Here is a 22,140-nt window from a genome sequence, read left to right on the forward strand (position 1 = left end):
ACAGGACTACCTAAAATTAAACCATATGGCTAAGAGGAGTGTCGTCGAGATGCTCCTTGGACTCTGACAGGCTTGGTGCTGTGACCACTACCCAGGGGAACCTGTTCCAGTGACCAACTACCCTCTTGGAGAAGAATCTTTTCCACGTGTCCAGCCTGACCTTCCCCTGATGCAGCTTCATTCCATTTCCTAGTGTCCTCTTGCCTTGGTCTTTAATAATACTGATAGCCCTTGGGCTGCCCGGTCTTCTCAGTTGGAAGACCACGACTGCAGGAACAGTGACTGTGTCCATGTCATGGTTTAACCTCAGCCAGCAACTAAGCCCCACACAGCCACTTGTGCACTCCTCGCCGGTGGGATGGGGGAGAGAATCAGAAGAGTAAAAGTGAGAAAACTCGTGGGTTGAGATAAAGGCAGTTTAACAGGTAAAGCAAAAGCCGTGCACAAGCAAAGCAAAAGAAGGCATTCATTCACCAGTTCCCATCGGCAGGTGGGTGTTCAGCCATCCCCAGGGAAGCAGGGCTCCATCACGTGTAACAGTTCCTTGGGAAGACAAATGCCATCACTCTGAACGTCCCTGCCTTCCTTCTTCTTCCCCCAGCTTTATATGCTGAGCATGAACGAAAACAGCTCTGTGTTACCCACACTGTTTCCAGCACAAATCCAAAACACAGCCCCATCCCATTTACTGTAAAGAAAATTGACTTTATCCCAGCCAAAAGCAGCACAGTCCCTTTGTAGACCTTGAAATTGAAAGGGACCAGTTGTACCAGCTGCATGTTCACAAGGCCATGGGGCCTTTTGGGATTCATCCCAGAGTACTGGAGGAGCTAGGGGATCTCACGGCAGGACCTCTCTTGATCACCTACCAAAGGTCTGGGGAGCCTGGGGAGGTCCCCACTGACTGGCAGCTACCCAACATAATTCCAACGTACGCAAGAAGGGCGAGAGGGAAGACCCAGGAAACGACAGACCTGTTGGTCTGACCTCAGTACCTGGAAAAAGCATGGAGAAGATCATAATATAAATTGCTGTGCTGGTTTTGGCTGGGATAGAGTTAATTTTCTTCAGAGTAGCTGGTATGGGGCTGTGTTTTGGATTTGTGCTGGAAACAGTGTGGATAACACAGGGCTGTTTTCTGCTTCTCACCCCACCTCACCAGGGAGAGGGCTGGGGGTGCACAAGAAGGTGGGAGGGGACACAGCTGATACAGCTGACCCCAACCGATCAAAGGGATATTCCATAGCATATGACGTCATGCTCAGCATATAAAGCTGGGCGGGAGGTTGGCGGGGGGGCACTGCCTGGGCTTCGGTCCGTTGGTGGTGAGCAAGTGTTTTCATTTGCATCATTTATCTTTCTTGGGTTTTACATTTCTCTCTCTCTGTTATTTTTCTTTTCCTTACAATTTATTATTATTACTATTACTATTACTATTACTATTACTATTACTATTACTATTACTATTACTATTATTATTATTATTTCTTTTTTAAATGTAAAAATGTAAAGTAACACTCCGGACACAAGTACAGACTGGGAGGGGAGTGGCTGGAGAGCAGCCCTGCAGAAAGGGGTCTGGGGGTGCTGGTTGGCAGCAGGCTCCATGTGAGTCTCAGCCTGGGCTTGCCCCACAGCAGTGCCTGCTGCAGGGTGCTGCAGAGCTCTGGGCACTCCCACCACAGCCCCAGCCTCTCGGAAGGACACAGAAGCTCCTGGGGGTGGGGAGGGGCTCTCATCCTCCCCATCAGTCCCAGGGCTCGAGGCCAGCAATGGCCCAAGGAATTGGTTCCGTCACTCTTGGGGTGCTGTTGTGTCCTTTCCAGAAGAGCCCCCACACAGCCTGTGCCACCCCCACCCCCAGGTCCAGTGGCACAGGAGCTGCCCCAAGCTGGTGAACAGAAAAACCTCTTTCTCCTGCTTCTTGCCTTCTTTCTGACCCACGCGTGGTGCTCCACTCTTCTCCAGGGAACCCCCTGCTCCACAGAGAGCCTTTCCCCAGGGGAGTGTGTCTGTGCTGGCCTGGCCAGTTGTTGCTGGCTCCCTCCCCTGAGGTGCCCACAGGGCCCGGAGCTGGTGCTGCTGCTCTGCAGAGCTGCCCTGGCACCATGGGCTGACTCCATCCTGGCCATGCTGGTGCGGGAGTGAAGCAGATCTGGCCAGACTGGCATCACTGCCCTGACAGGTTTCTCCCATGGCTCTGGGGCTGGGATACTCCGAGAAATCACAGGGCCTTTCAGCTCTTTCAGGATGTGTTCAGGTGTGTCACTGCATCCAGCCCATGGCTCCTCACTGAAGATGATGTGAATCACTCTTCAGGCTGCCTTCCTCGTGCCTGCTGTGTCTCCGCTGCCTCTCTGGCATTGCAGAGCCCCATTGGGCTGTGCATCCTTCAGGTTAGCCCTTTTCCTTTGGGTGACTCCACTTTTGGGGAAGTTTTGGAAACCTCCATTCACTTTCCACCCCGAGGCACCCAGTGACCCAGAGATGCCCTGTGCTCTCCTGGTGGGTTCAGATCCCCTGTCAGAAGGTCGGGCATCTTTGACCAGCCCTGCCATATGTGAGAGAGCCTCAAGCAGATGCCTTTTGACCGTCCAGGATCTCCATGGCATTGGGCACCAGTAAAGTGAAGGCTCACTCCAGCCCTCATTCCCTCACACATCAAGCCATGCCCTTGTCCCCCTAAGCCAAGGCAGCACCCAAGCCCAACAGCAGGGCCTTTTAGCCTGCAATTCCCTGAGCGTATTCTGCACTCCACTGTGGAAAGAAGAGCCCAAGCTGCACACGTTGCACGCAGGCAATCCCCTTTATTTACAGACATGCCACAAAGGAGGCCAGCATTAGCGCAGTGATAGACTCATTGAGAGAAGGTTTTTGGGCCAGACTGACTGGCTTCAGCCTCTTGAGAAGGAGGATGAAAGCAGACATTTCTGAGCAAACACGATTATAACCAGTACAATGCCCAAAGGACACAAGTTGCCTGAGATCAATTGGAGAATATTTATGAAAAGTTATAAGCGGCTTATTGCTGCTGAAATACTACTTCTAGAATGAGGTTCTTGAGGGCATTCTTGAGTTCCTTGTTCCTCATGCTGTAGATGAGGGGGTTGACTGCTGGAGGTACCACTGAGTACAGAACTGTCACCAGCAGATCCAGGGATGGGGAAGAGATGGAGGGGGGCTTCAGGTTGGCAAATATGCCAGTGCTGACAAACAGGGAGACCACCGTCAGGTGAGGGAGGCAGGTGGAGAAGGTTTTGTGCCGCCCCTGCTCAGAGGCGATCCTCAGCACAGCCCTGAAGATCTCCACATAAGACACCATTATGAAAATAAAAAAAACAAATGCTAAAGAAAGGGTAACCACAAGAAACCAAACTTCTCTGAGGTAGGTACGTGAGCAGGAGAGCTTGAGGAGTGGGGGGATTTCACAGAAGAACTGGTCCACAGCATTGCCCTTGCAGAGGGGAAGTGAAAATGTATTGGCAGTGTGAAGCAGACCAGTGAGAAACCCACTGCCCCAGGCAGCTGCTGCCATGTGGACACAAGCTCTGCTGCCCAGGAGGGTCCCATAGTGCAGGGGTTGGCAGATGGCAACATAGCGGTCATAGGCCATGATGGTGAGAATATAATACTCTGCCATTGCCAAGAAGGCAAAGAGAAAGAGCTGGGCAGCACATCCCGAGTAGGAGATGGCCCTGGTGTCCCAGAGGGAATTGGCCATAGATTTGGGGACAGTGGTGGAGATGCAGCCCAGGTCGAGGATGGCGAGGTTGAGGAGGAAGAAGTACATGGGGGTGTGGAGGCGGTGGTCGCAGGCTATGGCGGTGATGATGAGGCCGTTGCCCAGCAGGGCAGCCAGGTAGATGGCCAGGAAGAGCCAGAAGTGCAAGAGCTGCAGCTCCCGCGTGTCTGCGAAGGCCAGGAGGAGGAAGTGGGTGATGGAGCTGGTGTTGGACATCTGCTGCCTCTGGGCATGGGGGACTGTCCAAGAGGGAAAAGACAGGGACAAGTTAGGAGAGACTTCTCTGAGCAAAAGCAAAGCCATTTCTCATAGGACACCCCCAAAGTGTCTCTCTCCATTCAGAAAGACCTTTGGCAGGTCCCTTGCACAAGCTCTGGTTGGTGCTGGCTGAGGGTGCCCCAGGGAGCCGCAGGCTCTGCTCTGGGCTCTGGAGGAGTCAGTCCTGCCCCACAGCAACAGGTAAACAGGAACATGGGGTGATCTCAGATTAAATCCACTCGTGATATCAAAGAGCTTCTCAGCATTGTCGCTGCCAATTCACCTGCCTGCAGAGCAGAGCTGTGGGGTTTTGGTTTGTGCCTTCTGGTCTGGTTGCCCCACCACAGCTGAGCAGTGTTTCTAATGCAGAAATCCCGGGCATTTCTGCTGCACTGCAAGTGAAATTGTGTGGGTCCTGAGAGGCAAAGGGACTGTCCCTCAGTGCAGAGTGAGGACAGCCGCTCTGTCCATCAGCCCTGATCTCAGCTGCCCTGTGCTGGCGGCTCTTTCAGCTGGAGGATCATGGCACTCGCGTATTCCCCCCAAACGAAACCGGACACTGCTGGGAGCAGAGGAATCCACGTTCTGAGTGCACATCTCCAAAGCCCTCACCCCATCGTACCTGAGGAGGATCTCAGCTCTCCCCTCCCAACCACGGACACAGAGGGCTCCTTACAGCTGCCCACATACAGCCACCCAGCAGCATTTCAATGGCCTTAGCACCGAGGTATCTTCTCCATGGGTCTCCTGCATGACATAGAGGTGCCCCGGGAGAGCTTTGCCCTACTGGAGGGCAGCCTGCAGCCCAGCAGGACCTCCCAAGGAAAGACTCAACTCTCCTAAATTTCCTGTGTCCTGGAGGGAGGGTGAGATGTGTGCCAGCCGCACACTGCAGTACCCAGAGCCCCAAAGGTTAACAGGGTGCGAGTTGGATGCTTTTCCTCCACGGACATACGGGCATGACAGTAGACACAGCGTTGGTGTCTGAGGTGCACTTGAATCCTCACCCCCCACAGCAGTGAGTGTCACAGTAAGAACAAGGGCGTCAGGGAGAAGAGGAGAACGTGCCAAAGTTCCCCTGCCAAGGGAGGCAGGGGAGGGAGACATAGTCAGAGCCTTGAGTTTTTCTCCTCTTTGGTGGTCAGGCTGCTGGGAAGGCAACTCATGGCCAAGTGTCCATGACATGAAGGGCAGAGGCTCTGCCGTGTGAGTGAGGAGAGCAGGGGGTTGCTCCAGGGAAAGCATCTGCACTGCAGGGGATGGCAGGGAGGTGCCTGAACCCCTCCTCCCATGGCCTTTCTGCGAGCAGTTCTCTCTTCCTCGCTGCCCATGGTTCTGATGCCTGGAGCTCTTCTGGGCCAGGACCTGTTTCTCTGCCCTCACGGCTCCTCCCTCTTCATACTCACAGAGCCCATCCGCCCTGCTGCGTGCTCAGCTCTGCCCTGCAGACACCTCCTGTCAGCAGGGCACTGCCCAGGGGCATCTCGGTGCGTGCAGGGGCTAAGGAGCAGCTCAGGCAAGTCCTAACGAGAACTGGGGTCTCATTGCCTACTCCAGAGCAGAGCAATCAATTCCCATCTCCCACTGCCCACCCAGCCAACCCAGGGGAGAAAACTCAAAGCACACACTTCTTCCCTTTCAGGTAATCCCCTACCTCGACACCCATCTTTAACGTGACCCTCTGCAAATGTCCTCCGGGTGATGGAGAAGCCTGAGCAGCCCTGAACCACGCTGCACCCTCTGGACAGCAGAAGGACCGTGCCCTGCTGGGGCTCACTCCTTCCACCCACAGCTTCTCCCCACAGCGTCGTGGGGAGCTCCCCGGGCAGGCTGAGTGCTGACCCTGGCAGGCAGCAGAGTCCCTGCCCCAGCCCCCTGGGGCGCAGGGACCCTGCTCGGAAGGACAGCCCTGGCCACCCCTGCCTGCACACACACCTTCACCCCCTGGAGCAGTGCCCGGGAGAAGGCAGCCGTCATGCCCTCTCCTTCTGACGGAGCAGCAGGGAAGCCCTGCTCTGCAGCACCTCCTCCTCCTCTACAGCAGGGAAGCTGTGAGAGTGCTCCTGAAAGATCATAGTTGCTGTGGCATGTACCAGCTTTTGGATATCCCTCCAGGAACAGCAGCTACATTGTCCTGCACCCAGGGACTTACCATGTAGAGGGCTGTGAAGATCTCTCCCTGCAGTGAGCTCTCAGCATCCTCCCACTCCAGACTGCCTTTACGGTCTCTCTGCCTCACTCCCTCCCCTCGGTGCCTTCAGGCAGTGCCCTCAGCCCTGCTGCGCTTTGCAAAGGAGCTGCTCCTGGGCAGAGCTGTCTCTCTGCAGCACTGCCCACTTGCCAGGAGCTCCCTCCTTCCAGGAGCCCAGCCCAGCTCAGCAGCAGAGGACCAGCCCAAGGCAGCACTTGCTCTGCCCCTCGCGGCTCCCTTGAGGGGTCCCTGGGGCTCCAGGGGATCTTGCTGGGAAACAGCCTGAAGTCATCCCTGATCTTCCCTCCCTCAGCTGCGCAGAGACACTTACTTCTCCTCTCAGGAAAAGACTTGGCCATGAGAATCCCCTTTCTTTGTCCCAGCATTAGACAGGACTCCCAGGAAGGTGACAAGCAAAGACCTAATTTCTCCAAACTGGGGAGATATCCTCACGTGAATGAAATAGGCATTTCAGTGTGGCTTTGTAGTCCTAGGGCTCGAAAGACATTCAGCTCTCTGTTGTCCACGCCACGTCTCTGCTCTGAAGCAAAGCCTTTGCACACAGGGGGTCTTGGGCGCTTGGGACCAGGTTTCCTTAGGGCAGGGACGAGCTTGCCTGCTTCCACAGCTGCAGGGCTTCAGCCCAAACGTGCAGCAATGGCCTCAGCCAGGGCCACAGGCAGGAAGAGCTGGAGCTGCTCCTGAGGAGACAGAGCTGTGACATGGTTGCAGAGCTCAGGACAGCTGCTCTTCAAGGACAGCATCCTCCAAGCTCAGCAAGGCTCCAGATCGAAACTCCCTCTGAACTTGAAAGGCCATTGAAGGGCACCAGAAGGAGCGTTCACTGCTTCAGGAACAGTTAAAGAAGAAACAAAGGTGCTGTGTGGCCACTGCTGAATGTGGTGAGAGCAGGAGCAGATAGATCTGAGGTTCTCGGTGTCCTCTTTGCCTCAGGCTTCCCCAGCAAGGTCTGCCAGGCCTCTGGGACTCAGGGCAGGACTCTGGAGGAGATCAAGCAGCGGTGCATGGGGATCAAGTCAGGGATCACTTGAGCCAATGCAATCCTTACCAGTCGAGGGGACAGGAGGGGAGGCATCCCAGGGAGCTGAGAGAGCAGCCCAAGGTCACAGTGAAGCCACTCTCCATCATCTTTCAAAGGTGGTGGTGTCTGTGGGGATTCCCTGATGACTCGCAGCACCCAAACCTTGCACGCACCTTTCAAAACTGCCCCAAGGATGTGCAGAGGAGCGGAAGGCTGTGCCCCAGATCGTGTTCCCTCAGATCCCATTTCTGGGGGTCTGAAAGAGAAGGTGACTGGATTTACTGGATTTAGCTTGTCTCTCACCTTCCTCTTTGCTTTCTGTGATGAAAGGACAGGACTGCTGGACACAGGGAGACCAGTGGTTGTCTTTTCACCTGGAAGTCAGTGAAGTTTTCAACATCACCCCCCCAATATTCTTGTGCCCAAGTTCGGATATTGTGGTCTGCATGGGTGGATAAGTGGATGGGTAAATAACCAGATGGATGGTCGGGCTCAGAGGAACGTGATCAATGCGTGGTACTCTGCCTGGAGGCATCGAGCTCATAGGGTCCTGCAGGGGTCTGTCCTGCCACCTGCCCTCTTTAACGTGCTTTTAATGACCTGGAGGAGATGAGCAAGTGCTTTTTCATTGCATTTGCAGATGGACACCATATTGAGGAGAACAGACATTGCACTGGAGGGCAGGCCTGCCATCCCAAAGGACAAAGACAGGCCAGAGGGATTTGCAAAATGTAACATCATGATGTCCAGTAAACACAAATTTGCAAATCCTGCCTTGAGGTGCACCAATCCCATGCAATGACAGAGGCCAGGGGCTGTGTGGCTGGGTAACAGCTCTATGGGAAAGGCTCTGGTGGTCCTTGGATTTCATTAGGCAAAATGGGAGCCATCAGCAAAGAAGGCCAACAGCATCCTTTGCTTCTCTCTTCATCCCTTAAAATTACAAGTGCTTCTCTTTTCTTATCCTAATATCCTCCAAAAAGAACAGCCTACCCTCTGAAACCTTTCCCCATTGACTATCCATTTCTTGTTTCCTTCCCTCTTTTGGCATTTCTGAGATGGTTGCTGATTTTCAACCTTGGGTAGCAGCTCCATTAAACACATCATTCTCTTTCAGTCCTTGGAGTGTCCTGCAATTCCCCATCTTGGTATCTTGTTTGAGACACTGGCCCACAAACCTTAACTGCTGATGTGTTGGAGTTTCACTCCAGAGGGACCTTTCAGACCAGGGGGCAAGGTCTGCACTGGGTCAGAAGAACCTCGTGCATCAGGACAGGCTGGGACCTGGCTGGCTGAGGATTGTTCTGAGGAGAAGGGCATGGGAGTTCTGGTGGATGCCTTAGGAGCCCATGGGTTTCCCATCTTGAAAGGAGGATGGAGAAACTGGAGAAGGTCCAGAGGAAGGCTGTTACCATGGGCTTAGGAGCCTAAAGCGCATGAGCTGTGTGGAGAGGCTGAGGCAACTGAGCCTCTTTAGTCTGCTGAAGGGGAGGCACAGGGCAGTCTAAAAGCAGGCGACACCTGCCTGGAGAGGTGGTGGAGCCAAGCTCTTCTGCAATGGAAGATGGTATGGCAGAGACAACAGCCACAAGCTTCTTCCCAGGGCCTTCAGACTGGGCCTCAGGAGAAACTGGCTAGGAGGGTGATGCTGCAGTGCAGCAGGACACCCAGAGACTCTCTGTGCTCTCCATCTCTGGAGGTTTTCAGGTTTCAGCTCTACAAAGTCACAGCTGACCTGACCCATGGTTGGTGATTCCCCAGCCTTTGTTGGGAACCTGCACTGGGGACCCCTAGCAGTCCCTTTTCCCAACATCTGTTCCATGCCCTTGTGCCTTGCAGTGTCCCCATGTTGTGGAGGCTCACAAAATCAAACTAGGCAGGTGATAGGTTCAAAAATAAACTGTATTTAAACAAAAATTGTTTAGCAGCAACGTAACTCGAAATGAGGCTCATCAAAATCATTCAACACTCTGACGACATCAGTAAGCTATAGGTTCAGGATGGTGTATGATGAATTAATACTACACTGCCAGCTTTCGAAATGAGCATCTAAAATGTGCACAGTCACTGACCTATAAGATGAGGGCTCTCAACCTCGAGGAGTTTCCCTGGGCAGCGTCCCCACCCAAGGGGAGGGTTCCCGACTGCAGACCTGCTGCTCCGAGGAGGACCGACTCAACTTGCCCTCCGGTGGGCATGTTTCATTATACCCCAGCTGAATCTGACCTGTGGTCAACTCTGAGTGGCTGAGGGCCTTAACTTTCTTACTCCTTGCCCGAGGTGTATACATGACCATAATTACTGACCCAAACTGTGTACGTGATGGTCGGCACTTGCCACCTTAAAGACGCAAAATTAAGGGCTTGAAAAGCTAGGATGCAGTGGTCCTGATGCCCCTGGTCTTTTATCGGGCTGGGTGCACTCGCCATACTATTCACCCCCTGACCACAGTCACCATTCGACTGGTTTCCTTGGAGTGGTTGTACAGTCACCTCTTGCCTCCAAAGTTAAAAGGGAGCGCAGTCTCGGTGAGGTCGGTGCTCACCGTGAATCATCATTTCTCAGTTTAATGTTGTACTGGAACATCAATTGTACCAACAGAGTCTAAAGGAACACCAATTATACAAACAGATATCAAGGGAGTATACTCCATGGTTAATATGGATTTCATTGTTGTGTGCTTTAACACAAGGTATAACAATACAAATCACAGCAATCACAACTACAACCATTATGAGAGATTGGAGAAGGCTGGTTAGCCATCCTGACAAAGAAAACCCAAACACATCGAAAACTTTCCCCAACCAATTAGTCCCCAGTGCAGCAACAATTGCCTCTGAGTCCTCTGCTACTTTTGTCATTCTGTTGATCTGGCCTTGAAGGGGTCCTGACACGTTCGGCATGTGGGCACAGCACTCAACTACTGATAGGTTCACGACTCCACATACGCCTTTCTCCTTTACCAGCATCAGATCTAACACGGCTCGGTGTCCTGGTTTCGGCTGGGATAGAGTTAAATTTCTTCCTAGTGCTGTGTTTTGGATTTACTGTTAGAAGAATGTTGATAACACAGTGATGTTTTCAATTGTCACTAAGTTTCCTGCTAGTCAAGGACATTCAGCTTACAAAAAAATAACAAGTCCTGGGAGGGAGCACAGCCAGGACAGCTAGCCCAGCTGGCCAACGGGGTATTCCATACCATGTGATGTCATGCTCAGTATATGAATGGTAGGCATGCTCTAAGAAGTAACGATTGCTATTTGGTTATCAGTCAGCGCGGGTGGTGAGCAATTGCATTGTGCATCACTCATTTTGTATATTCTATCTTTTTTTTTTTCTTCCTTTCCTTTTCTGTTCCATTACACTGTCTTTATCTCAACCCACGAGTTTTTTCACTCCTACCCTTCTGATTCTCTCCCGGTCCCATTGCGGGGGGTTGGGGAGTGAGCAAGCCGCTGCGTTGTGTTTGGCTGCCTGCCAGGTTAAACCACAACAGTCCGTTTTGGCACACAACGTGGGGCTCGAAGGGTTGAGATAACGACACATCTGACCTGAACGGGTTAAAAAAAATTCGTAATAAATATTTATTATATCAGTTTAGTAGTCGCTGGTCACAATGTTGGTTTATTTGCTCTCAGATTTGTTGGATCTGTTCTTGGAGTTTTGGTCTGTAGCTCCCTACTGGCTGTATATACTGCTGATTATCAGTATTTATGTGGGGAAATGGATTAAGGTCATCGCTTTGCTATACTGTGTGACACTGGTTTATGTTATGATAAAATTATTGGTCAGGAGACTGTACCCAGCACTGCCGTCACCCCTGTTCTTCGGGAGCTATCTTTTGGAAACTATTAATAATTACACTTTTTACCCCTTCCCCTCAGAGAGCCAATTTACAGGGGAGATAGCTTCCTTCACCTTCCCTTCTCCTCCAGACTGATTACAAAAGCTCTGGAGGATTTTGAATATCCTTGGGGTGCTCAAACCGGCGTGTTCCTATTGCTATGTCTTCTGAATATGTTTCAGGCCTTGTTTAAGGTTAAACAACTATTTACGAATACCACCCAGAGATCTGCCCCGAGGCTGGATAGTTATGAGTGGCAGGGTATGTGGGATAGTATGGGCAAGTGCCTAGGACAGTGGTCACCTCCAATGTTTTGGAGCTTCACCTGAACAAGTGCAGAATCCTGAAAAACTAGTAAAATTATTGGAAAATGTATGCTGTCACCCTGGCAATTCCAGAGAGACCCAGATTACTGCAAGGGGCTGGGGCCTGGCCCATGCCTACCGAGCCCTGTTCAACACTATTCAGAACCCTCAAGGGGGAGAGGAGGTCTCCGGAGCTGATGACAAAATGACAGGCACTGCAGCTACTCCAACCCCCACGATGGGCACTGCGGCTACTCCAAACCCTGCAACGGGCACTGCAGCTGCTCCAACCCCCACGACGGGTGCTGCAGCTGAAGCAGAGGACCAACCCTTGCTGGTATCCGTAGCCCTTGTACAGAAGAAATCTTGTAAGTGGAAGTCAAGTCATTTAGAAAGGAATGATGGAAAAGCAGGACCATCACGAGGAGGGCAGGAGGAAGAGGAAGAACTCATAAACGAGGCGGAAACCACCCGATCCCTATCCCTGAATGTGTTGTGAGATATGCAGAAAGATTTCAGCCGTCGTCCAGGTGAGCATATCATTACCAGGTTACCATAACGATATGCTCTGATGTTGGGATAGTGGGGACAGTAGCCTGGAATCAGAGGGGAAGGAGGCCAAACAGCTGGGATCCCTTGCTAGGGACGGAGACATTGACAAAGCAATTGGAAAAGGGGCACAAGCCCTCAGCCTCTGGAGGCGACTGCTGTCAGGCGTGAAGGAAAGGTATCCCTTCAAGGAAGATGTTCTATATCGCCCAGGCAAATGGACCACTATGGAGAGAGGTATCCAGTACCTGAGAGAATTAGGTGTGCTGGAGGTGGTTTATAGTGATCTGGACAATGAGCAAGTACGCAAAGATCCAGATGAAGTCCAGTGCACACGAATCATGTGGCGCAAATTGGTACGGAGCGCACCAGCGTCGCATGCCAGTTCATTGGCAGTACTGTGCTGGAAAGAGGAAGAAGCACCAATGGTAGATGACGTGGTTGGCAGACTCCTGGAATACGAAGAAATTGTCTCCTCCTCCCTTGTCTCGGCTCTGGAGAAATTGTCCCGGAATTCCAGCAACTCAAAGAGGATACGTCCTATTCTCCACCTGTACGGATCAGTATCTCAGCCATTAGGAGTCAGCGTTCTTCTGCTCAAGAGAGAGGATATAGAAGGTACACACCTCGGGGCACCCTGTGGTTTCACCTGCGTGACCACGGAAAGGACATGAGGCAGTGCGATGGAAAACCTACCTTGACCCTAGAGGCACGGGTATGTGAGTTGCAAGGAAAAACAATGACACAAGGGGGTTCTCCCAGAAAAAATGCTGCTCCAGTTTTCAGGAAAAACCTGTCTCATAATGGTGCAGTTTCCAGTGAACAGTTCCCCAGACAGAGTAGAAGGGCTGATCTTACGTCGAATTGTAATTGTAATGAAGAAATTCTTGACTCGTATTTGCAAGAAGTGAGAAACAGATACTATGACCAGAACTAGAGGGGCTCTGCCTCCGGCCAGGTGGAGGAAAGGGACAACCGGGTTTACTGGACTGTGTGGATTCGATGGCCTGGCACATCAGAGCCACAGGAGTATAAGGCTCTCGTAGACACCGGTGCACAGTGCACCCTGATGCCATCAAGCTCTAAAGGGGCAGAACCCATTTGTATTTCTGGAGTGACAGGGGGATCCCAAGAGTTAACTGTACTGGAGGCTGAAGTGAGCCTAACCGGGAATGAGTGGCAGAAGCACCCCATTGTGACTGGCCCAGAGGCTCCCCCACCCAGCTTGTTGTTGTCTGCAAACTTACTGAGGGAGCACTCGATTCCCTCATCCAGATCGGTGATAAAGATATTGAACAGGACCGGCCCCAGTACTGAGCCCTGGGGAACACCGCTCTTGACCAGCTGCCAACTGGATTTAACTCCGTTGACCACAACTCTCTGGGCTCGGCCGTCCAGCCAGTTTTTTACCCAGCGAAGCGTGTACCTGTCTAGGCCATGAGCCACCAGCTTCTCTAGGAGAATGCTGTGGGAAACAGTGTCAAAGGCTTTACTGAAGTCCAGGTAGACCACATCCACAGCCTTTCCCTCATCCAGTAGGCGGGTCACCTGGTCATAGAAGGAGATCAGGTTGGTCCAGCAGGTTTTGTGTGTGTACGTGTATTTGGTTTGTGTATAGTTCTATGAGTAGTTCTTTCTCTAGCTGAAATAGTATCAGCAACCACATCTCTGCCGGTGTCTGTACCACTGATGGTCTTCGGTATTGGTTTGACTACCTGTAATGGTATCACTGTCTCTTTACTGGTATTGGGATCACTAATGGTATTGGTAATGGCAACTGTAAAGGTAATTGTATCTTGTCCTGGTTTCGGCTGGGATAGAGTTAATTTTCTTCCCAGTAGCTGGTATAGTGCTGTGTTTTGGATTTAGTATGAGAAGAACATTGATAACACCCTGATGTTGTAGTTGTTGCTAAGTAGTGTTTATACAAAGTCAAGGACTTTTCAGCTTCCTGTGCTCTGCCAGGTGCACAAGAAGCTGGGAGGGAGCATAGCCAGGACAGCTGACCCAAGTGGCCAACGGGGTATTCCATACCATATGACGTCATGCTCAGTATATAAACTAGGAGGTGCGGTCCAGGAAGCAGCGATCGCTGCTCAGGGACTGGCTAGACATCGGTCGGCGGGTGGTGAGCAATTGCATTCTGCATAACTCATTTTGTATATTCTATTATTATTATTATTATTATTATTATTATTATTATTATTATTATTATTGCTTTCTTTTCTGTTCTATTAAACTGTCTTTATCTCAGTCCACAAATTTTACTTTTTTTTTTTTTCTGATTCCCTCCCCCATCCCACTGTGGTGGGGGGCAGTGAGTGAGCAGCTGTGTGGTGATTGGCTGCCTGCCAGGTTAAACCACAATCATCTGCATCAGTATGTGTAATGATATCAATATCTGCAATGGGATCAGTATCATAGAATCATAGAATAGTTGGGGTTGGAAGGGACCTTTAAAGGTCACCTAGTCCAACCCCCCTGCCGTGAGCAGGGACATCTTCAGCTAGAGCAGGTTGCTCAGAGCCGTGTCCAACGCGACCTTGAATGTTCCCAGGGATGGGGCATCTACCACTTCTCTGGGCAACCTGTGCCAGTGTTTCACCACCCTCATTGTAAAAAACTTCTTCCTTCTATCTAGTCTGAAACTACACTCTTTTAGTTTAAAACCATTCCCCCTTGTCCTATTGCAACAGGCCCTGCTAAAAAGTCTCTCCCCATCTTTCTTAAAAGCCCCCTTCAAGTACTGAAAGGCTGCCTCAGGTGTCCTCAAAGCCGCCTCTTCTCCAGGCTGAACAACCCCAACTCTCTCAGCCTTTCTTCACAGCAGAGGCGTTCCATCCCACTGACCATTTTTGTGGCCCTTCTCTGACCCGCTCCAACAGCTCCATGTCTTTCCTGGGCTGAGGGCTCCAGAGCTGGACGCAGTGCTCCAGGTGGGGTCTCACCAGAGCAGAATGGAGGGGCAGAATCCCCTCCCTCGACTTGCTGGCCACGCTGCTTTTGATGCAGCCCAGGATACGGTTGGCCTTCTGGGCTGTGAGCGCACATTGCTGGCTCATGTCCAGCTTTTGCTCCACCAGGACCCCCAAGTCCTTCTCGGCAGGGCTGCTCTCAATCCCTTCATCCCCCAGCCTGTATGGATACCGGGGGTTGCCCCGACCCAGGTGCAGGACCTTGCACTTGGCCTTGAACCTCCTGACGTTCACACAGGCCCACTTCTCCAGCTTGTCCAGGTCCCTCTGAACGGCATTTGAATGGCATGCCCTCTGAATGGCATCCAACTCCTCGTGGAGCTCGAGAGGAAAAGGAAACAGTTCAATCTCTGCTAGCAAGGTCACGCTTCGCAGGAAGATTACAGAGCCATGGTTCGCATATATGCAGGGAGAAGACCCAAAAGATCAAAGCTCCACAAGAGTTGTGACTGGCCAGGGTTGTGTCACAGGGACAAAAAGAAGGGCTTTTTCAAGTACGGGAATGGCAAGAGGAGGAGGTCAAAAGAATGAAGTTGGTCACCTGACGACTAATAGGGATGAAGAGCAAGTGGAGGCATTCCATGCTTTTCCTTAGAGCCATAGAATATCTCGAGGTGGAAGGGACCCATAAAGATCATTGAGCCCATCTCCCTGTGCCTCACAGGACTACCTAAAATTAAACCATATGGCTAAGAGGAGTGTCGTCGAGATGCTCCTTGAACTCTGACAGGCTTGGTGCTGTGACCACTACCCTGGGGAACCTGTTCCAGTGACCGACTACCCTCTTGGAGAAGAACCTTTTCCTCGTGTCCAGCCTGAACTTCCCCTGATGCAGCTTCATTCTATTTCCTAGTGTCCTCTTGCCTTGGTCTTTAATAATACTGATAGACCTTGGGCTGCCCGGTCTTCTCAGTTGGAAGACCACGACTGCAGGAACAGTGACTGTGTCCATGTCATGGTTTAACCTCAGCCAGCAACTAAGCCCCACACAGCCGCTTGTGCACTCCCCCCCAGTAGGATGGGGGAGAGAATCAGAAGTGTAAAAGTGAGAAAACTCGTGGGTTGAGATAAAGGCAGTTTAACAGGTAAAGCAAAAGCCGTGCACAAGCAAAGCAAAACAAGGCATTCATTCACCAGTTCCCATCGGCAGGTGGGTGTTCAGCCATCCCCAGGGAAGCAGGGCAGCTCCAACATGCGTAACAGTTGCTTGGGAAGATAAATGCCATCACTCTGAACGTCCCTGCCTTCCTTCTTCTTCCCCCAGCTTTATATGCTGAGCATGAACGAAAACAGCCCTGTGTTACCCACACTGTTTCCAGCACAAATCCAAAACACAGCCCCATCCCATTTACTGTAAAGAAAATTGACTTTATCCCAGCCAAAAGCAGCACAGTCCCTTTGTGGACCTTGAAATTGAAAGGGACCGGTTGTATCAGCTGCATGTTCACAAGGCCACAGGGCCTTTTGGGATTCATCCCAGAGTACTGGAGGAGCTAGGGGATGTCACGGCAGGACCCCTCTCGATCACCTACCAAAGGTCTGGGGAGCCTGGGGAGGTCCCCACTGACTGGCAGCCAGCCAACGTAATTCCAACGTACGCAAGAAGGGCGAGAGGGAAGACCCAGGAACAGACAGACCTGTTGGTCCGACCTCAGTACCTGGAAAAAGCATGGAGAAGATCATAATATAAATTGCTGTGCTGGTTTTGGCTGGGATAGAGTTAATTTTCTTCAGAGTAGCTGGTATGGGGCTGTGTTTTGGATTTGTGCTGGAAACGGTGTGGATAACACAGGGCTGTTTTCTGCTTCTCAGGCCACCTCACCAGCGAGTGGGCTGGGGGTGCACAAGAAGGTGGGAGGGGACATAGCCAGGACAGATGATCCCAACTGACCAAAGGGATATTCCGTACCATATGACGTCATGCTCAGCAATAAAACTAGGGGGGAGGTTGGCGGAGGGGCCACTGCGATTGGTGTTGAGTAATTGTTTTCATTTGCATCGTTTGTCCTTCTTAGGTTTTATTTTTTGTTCTCTTTGTATTTTTTTTCTTTTCCTTACAATCGTTTTTTATTGTTATTTTTGTTGTTATTATATTGTTATTATGTCTTTTTAAAAATTATTAAACAGTTTTTATCTCAACCCACGAGTTTTCTCACTTTTACACTTCCCATTCTCTCCCCCATCCCACCACAGGGACTTAGTGTGTGGCTGTGTGGGGCTTAGTTGCTGGGTGGGGTTAAACCATGACAATTGATTATTTTAAAAATTGTGGGAAGGGAATGCATGCCCTCAAGACTTCTCTGCTACTGTACGTAGAGAGGGAGAGTCCCAAGGCAAGAACCAGCTGTTCTGCAGGAATTTTAGCAGCATCAGTTCAACGACTGGCTATTAAAAATAAGCACAAGCCTATACAGAAAAATGGTCCAATGACAAGAAAGGAGTATGGAATGGTTTAGTTTATTGTGTATTAGCACTGAGTATGACCAGTGGCTCAGCAAGAGCTCTGCACTGTTGAGAGAGAGGGCAGTTCTTGAAGTGCTGATCTCTTCTGATGCACAACATGCCAGTTGCAAGGTTGTACGTTAGGTACAAAGAGAGGAAACCTGCTCCGAAGGAGATGACGTAACTTACTGAAGGAGGAGAGGTGTTTATTCCAGATAAAGCAATACAGAGTTTTAGAGATGGCTGTTACAAAATTTTCCATAAGCAACATCTGATTCTGACCTCCCCTGCAGCAAGATTTTAGAGGTTGTTTCTGTTTTCTTAGTGCCACTAGAAAAGAGTGACAGATATAGTTCAGTGCCATGAAGGGAATCTTCATAGCACTGGGGGTGTTTTTGTATAAAAATTGATATTTGCCAATTTGTTTAGATTTATGAAAGTCATATGGTTTAGTTTTCGGTAGTGCTGTGAGGAGCAGGGAGTTGGACTCCATGATCCTTATGGGTGCCTTCCAACTTGAGATATTGTAGGATTCTAGGATTGTGGGTGCCATGGAAAGGCATTTAAAGGACAATGCAATCATCAGGCACAGTCAGCATGGGTTCACAAAGGGAAGGTCCTGTTTAACCAATCCGATATCCTTCTATGATAAGGTCATCTGCCTCGTGGATGAAGGGAAGGCGGAGGATGCCATTTTTCTGGATGTCGGAAAGGCTTTTGATACCGTCCCTCACAGCATCCTTCTGGGCAAGTTGTGCAGCCGTCAGATGAGGGGGTTCCCAGAGCACTCACGGGTGAAGAACTGGCTGGACGGCAGGGCTCAAAGTGTCGCAGTGACCGGGGCTGCATCTGGCTGGCAGCTGGTCACCAGTGGTGTTCCTCAGGGCTCCATCCTGGGGCCAGATCTATACGTTTGTCAATGTTCAATGTATTTCTCAATGATCTGGAGGCAGGAGTGGAATCCGTTGTTAGCAAGTTTGCTGATGATCCCAAACTGGGAGGTGCTGTTGACTCTCTCGAGGGATGAGAGGCCTTGCCGAGGGATCCGGCTAGGTTGGAGCACTGAGCAGTCATCATGAAGGGCATGACATTCAAAGAGTCCAAATGCCGTGTTCTGCACCCGGGATGGAGTAACGCTCCTGACATAAGTACAGAGTGGGAGGGGAGTGGCTGGAGAGCAGCCCTGCAGAAAGGGGTCTGGGGGTGCTGGTTGGCAGCAGGCTCCATGGGAGTCTCAGCCTGGGCTTGCCCCACAGCAGTGCCTGCTGCAGGGTGCTGCAGAGCTCTGGGCACTCCCACCACAGCCCCAGCCTCTCGGAAGGACCCAGAAGGTCCTGGGGGTGGGGAGGGGCTCTCATCCTCCCCATCACTCCCAGGACTCCAGGCCAGCAATGGCCCAAGGAATTGGTTCCGTCACTCTTGGTGTGCTGTTGTGTCCTTTCCAGAAGAGCCCCCAGACAGCCGGTGCCACCCCCACCCCCAGGTCCAGTGGCACAGGAGCTGCCCCAAGCTGCTGAACAGAAAAACCTCTTTCTCCTGCTTCTTGCCTTCTTTCTGACCCACGCGTGCTGCTCCACTCTTCTCCAGGGAAACCCCTGCTCCAGAGAGAGCCTTTCCCCAGGGGAGTGTGTCCGTGCTGGCCTGGCCAGTTGTTGCTGGCTCCCTCCCCTGGGGTGCCCACAGGGCCCGGAGCTGGTGCTGCTGCTCTGCAGAGCTGCCCTGGCACCATGGGCTGACTCCATCCTGGCCATGCTGGTGCGGGAGTGAAGCAGATCTGGCCAGACTGGCATCACTGCCCCTGACAGGTTTCTCCCGTGGCTCTGAGCTCTGATACTCCGAGAAATCACAGGGCCTTTCCGCTCTTTCAGGATGTGTTCAGGTGTGTCACTGGATCTAGCCCATGGCTCCTCACTGAAGATGATGTGAAGCACTCTTCAGGCGGCCTTCCTCGTGCCTGCTGTGTCTCCGCTGCGTCTCTGGCATTGCAGAGCCCCATTGGGCTGTGCATCCTGCAGGTTAGCCCTTTTCCTTTGAGTGACTCCACTTTTGGAGGAAGTTTTGGAAACCTCCATTCACTTTCCACCCCGAGGCACCCAGTGACCCAGAGATGCCCTGTGCTCTCCTGGTGGGTTCAGATCCCCCATCAGAAGGTCGGGCATCTTTGACCAGCCCTGCCATATGTGAGAGAGCCTCAAGCAGATGCCTTTTGACCGTCCAGGATCTCCATGGCATTGGGCACCAGTAAAGTGAAGGCTCACTCCAGCCCTCATTCCCTCACACATCAAGCCATGCCCTTGTCCCCCTAAGCCAATGCAGCACCCAAGCCCAACAGCAGGGCCTTTTAGCCTGCAATTCCCTGAGCGTATTCTGCACTCCACTGTGCAAAGAAGAGCCCAAGCTTCACACGCTGCACGCTGGCAATCCCCTTTATTTACAGACATGCCACAAAGGAGGCCAGCATTAGCGCAGTGATAGACTCATGGAGAGAAGGCCTTTGGGCCAGACAGACTGGCTTCAGCCTCTTGAGAAGGAGGATAAAAGCAAACATTTTGGAACAAACACGATTCTAACAGTACGTTGCCTAAAGGACACAAGTTGCCTGATATTGGTAGGAGAGTATTTGTGAGAATTGGTAAGCGACTTACTTCTGCTGAAATACTACTTCTAGAAACAGGTTCTTCAGAGCATCCTTGAGCTCCTTGTTCCTCATGCTGTAGATGAGGGGGTTCACTGCTGGAGGAACCAAGGCGTACAGAATTGACACCACCAAATCCACGGATGGGGTGGAGATGGAGGGGGGCTTCATGTTGGCAAATATGCCAGTGCTGACAAACAGGGAGACCACGGCCAGGTGAGGGGTGCACGTGGAAAAGGCTTTGTGCTGCCCCTTTTCAGAAGGGATCCTCAGCACAGCCCTAAAGATCTGCACATAGGACACCACAATGAAAATAAAACACACAAAAGCTAACGAAAGACTAACCACAAGAAGCACAACTTCCCTGAGGTAGGTGTCTGAGCAGGAGAGCTTGAGGATCTGGGGGATTTCACAGAAGAACTGGTCCACAGCATTGCCCTTGCAGGGTGGTACTGAAAATGTATTGGCAGTGTGAAAGATAGAATTGAGAAACCCACTGGCCCAGGCAACTGCTGTCATGAGGACACAAGCTCTGCTGCCCAGGAGGGTCCCATAGTGCAGAGGTTGGCAGATGGCAACATAGCGGTCATAGGCCATGATGGTGAGAAGATACAATTCTGCTGACATCAAAAAGACATACAGAAAGAGCTGTGCAGCACATCCTGCGTAGGAGATGGCCCTGGTGTCCCAGAGGGAATTGGCCATGGATTTGGGGACAGTGGTGGAGATGCAGCCCAGGTCAAGGACAGAGAGGTTGAGGAGGAAGAAGTACATGGGGGTGTGGAGGCGGTGGTCGCAGGCTATGGCGGTGATGATGAGGCCGTTGCCCAGCAGGGCAGCCAGGTAGATGCCCAGGAAGAGCCAGAAGTGCAAGAGCTGCAGCTCCCGTGTGTCTGCGAAGGCCAGGAGGAGGAACTGGGTGATGGAGCTGGTGTTGGACATCTGCTGCCTCTGGGCATGGGGTCCTGTTCTTAAAGGAAGAGTCAATGAAGAGTTAGGGGAGACTTCTCTGAGCAAAATCAAAGCCTTTCTCTCTACCTTCACCCTGCTACACTCCCCCCACCCATCATTCCTTTTCCAGGAGACCTTCCTTCAGCTCCGTAGCTGCAGCTCTGTGCTGGCCGAGCGTGCCGTGAGGAGCAGGGCCTCTGCCCGCTGGCTGCTGAGGAGTCAGCCCTGCTCTGCAGCAGTGGGTTCATGGGAACGGTGGGGCAGGGTCAGTCCTGGTGTTCGACTTGGTCAGATGAAACCACTCCTAATGCAGAAGGGGTTCTCAGCCTCTGCACTCCCAGTGCTGAGGAACGGGGACAGCAGAAGGCAGTTTGAGAGGTGTGGGGTTTTTAAAGCTCCTCCATCTCACCTGGAGAGTTTTCCTGGATGTCAGAAACCCTCAGCATTTCTGCTGCCCTCAGGGAGAACGAGTCCTGCCAGGCAAGAGGATTGCCTGTGGCTTAGTGCAGAGGGAGGGCAGCTGGTCTGTCCCTCCGACTTGTTCCGGGCTGCCGTGGGCTTGTTCTTCATGAGATGGAGGGTGATCACCCTCTTGTGTTACCCTGAAAAACAAGCAGGCACTACTGAGCCCAGAGGGATCCAGTGCAGACCGCTAAATGTCTCACCCTTTCTCAAGGTCTCAGCACCCCACCCCTAGCCCAGGACACTCACGCCTCATTGCACCAACCCAACAGCATTTCCTCCATTGTAGCACCTCTGCGCTTCTCCATGGGGCTTTCAGATAACAAAAGGGTGCTAGGGGACAGGCTTGCATTCTGGAGGGCAACTCATAGCTGGGAAGGAAACCTCAAGGAGGCAGCCAAGTGTCCTAACGAGAGCATCTGATGAAGGGAAAGCCAGCTTATTCTCCAGCCCCACAGACTGCATTGCCCACAGCCCCACAGGTGAGAGGAAAGCTGGGACCCTTGTTCCCATGGGCACACCTGCATGAAAGGACCCCCAAGATCAGCCTGTGACTCTGCAGCTGAAACTCCACCTCCCCAGAGAGCCTGGCAGCCAGAAGGAAACAACAAGAACAGGAACAGAGACAAGTGGAGAAAGAAGCAAATGCCCAGCGAGGGTCTGGCTGAGAGGGGCCAGGCCAGAGGCAGCCGGGCGCTCAGGACAGCGTTCCCCTGAGCCAGCTCTGCAGCCACCTCCCAGGCA

General features: G+C 51.9%; 2 protein-coding genes across 2 annotated transcripts; both read right to left on the reverse strand.

Annotated features, from left to right (window-relative positions):
• Nucleotides 1-3,022: 3,022 nt before the first annotated feature.
• LOC142076559 (olfactory receptor 14J1-like) lies at nt 3,023-3,958 on the reverse strand. The gene has a single exon (XM_075138853.1). It carries the CDS (start codon nt 3,956-3,958, stop codon nt 3,023-3,025), a length of 936 nt encoding a protein of 311 aa, XP_074994954.1.
• Nucleotides 3,959-19,989: 16,031 nt separating this feature from the next.
• LOC142076582 (olfactory receptor 14A16-like) lies at nt 19,990-20,925 on the reverse strand. Its single transcript, XM_075138875.1, has one exon. The coding sequence runs from the start codon at nt 20,923-20,925 to the stop codon at nt 19,990-19,992; it is 936 nt and encodes a 311-aa protein (XP_074994976.1).
• Between the last annotated feature and the right edge of the window lie 1,215 nt (nt 20,926-22,140).

This window comes from Calonectris borealis, unplaced genomic scaffold (assembly GCF_964195595.1).
Source record: "Calonectris borealis unplaced genomic scaffold, bCalBor7.hap1.2 HAP1_SCAFFOLD_66, whole genome shotgun sequence".
In the NCBI taxonomy this organism is placed as follows: Eukaryota; Metazoa; Chordata; class Aves; order Procellariiformes; family Procellariidae; genus Calonectris; species Calonectris borealis.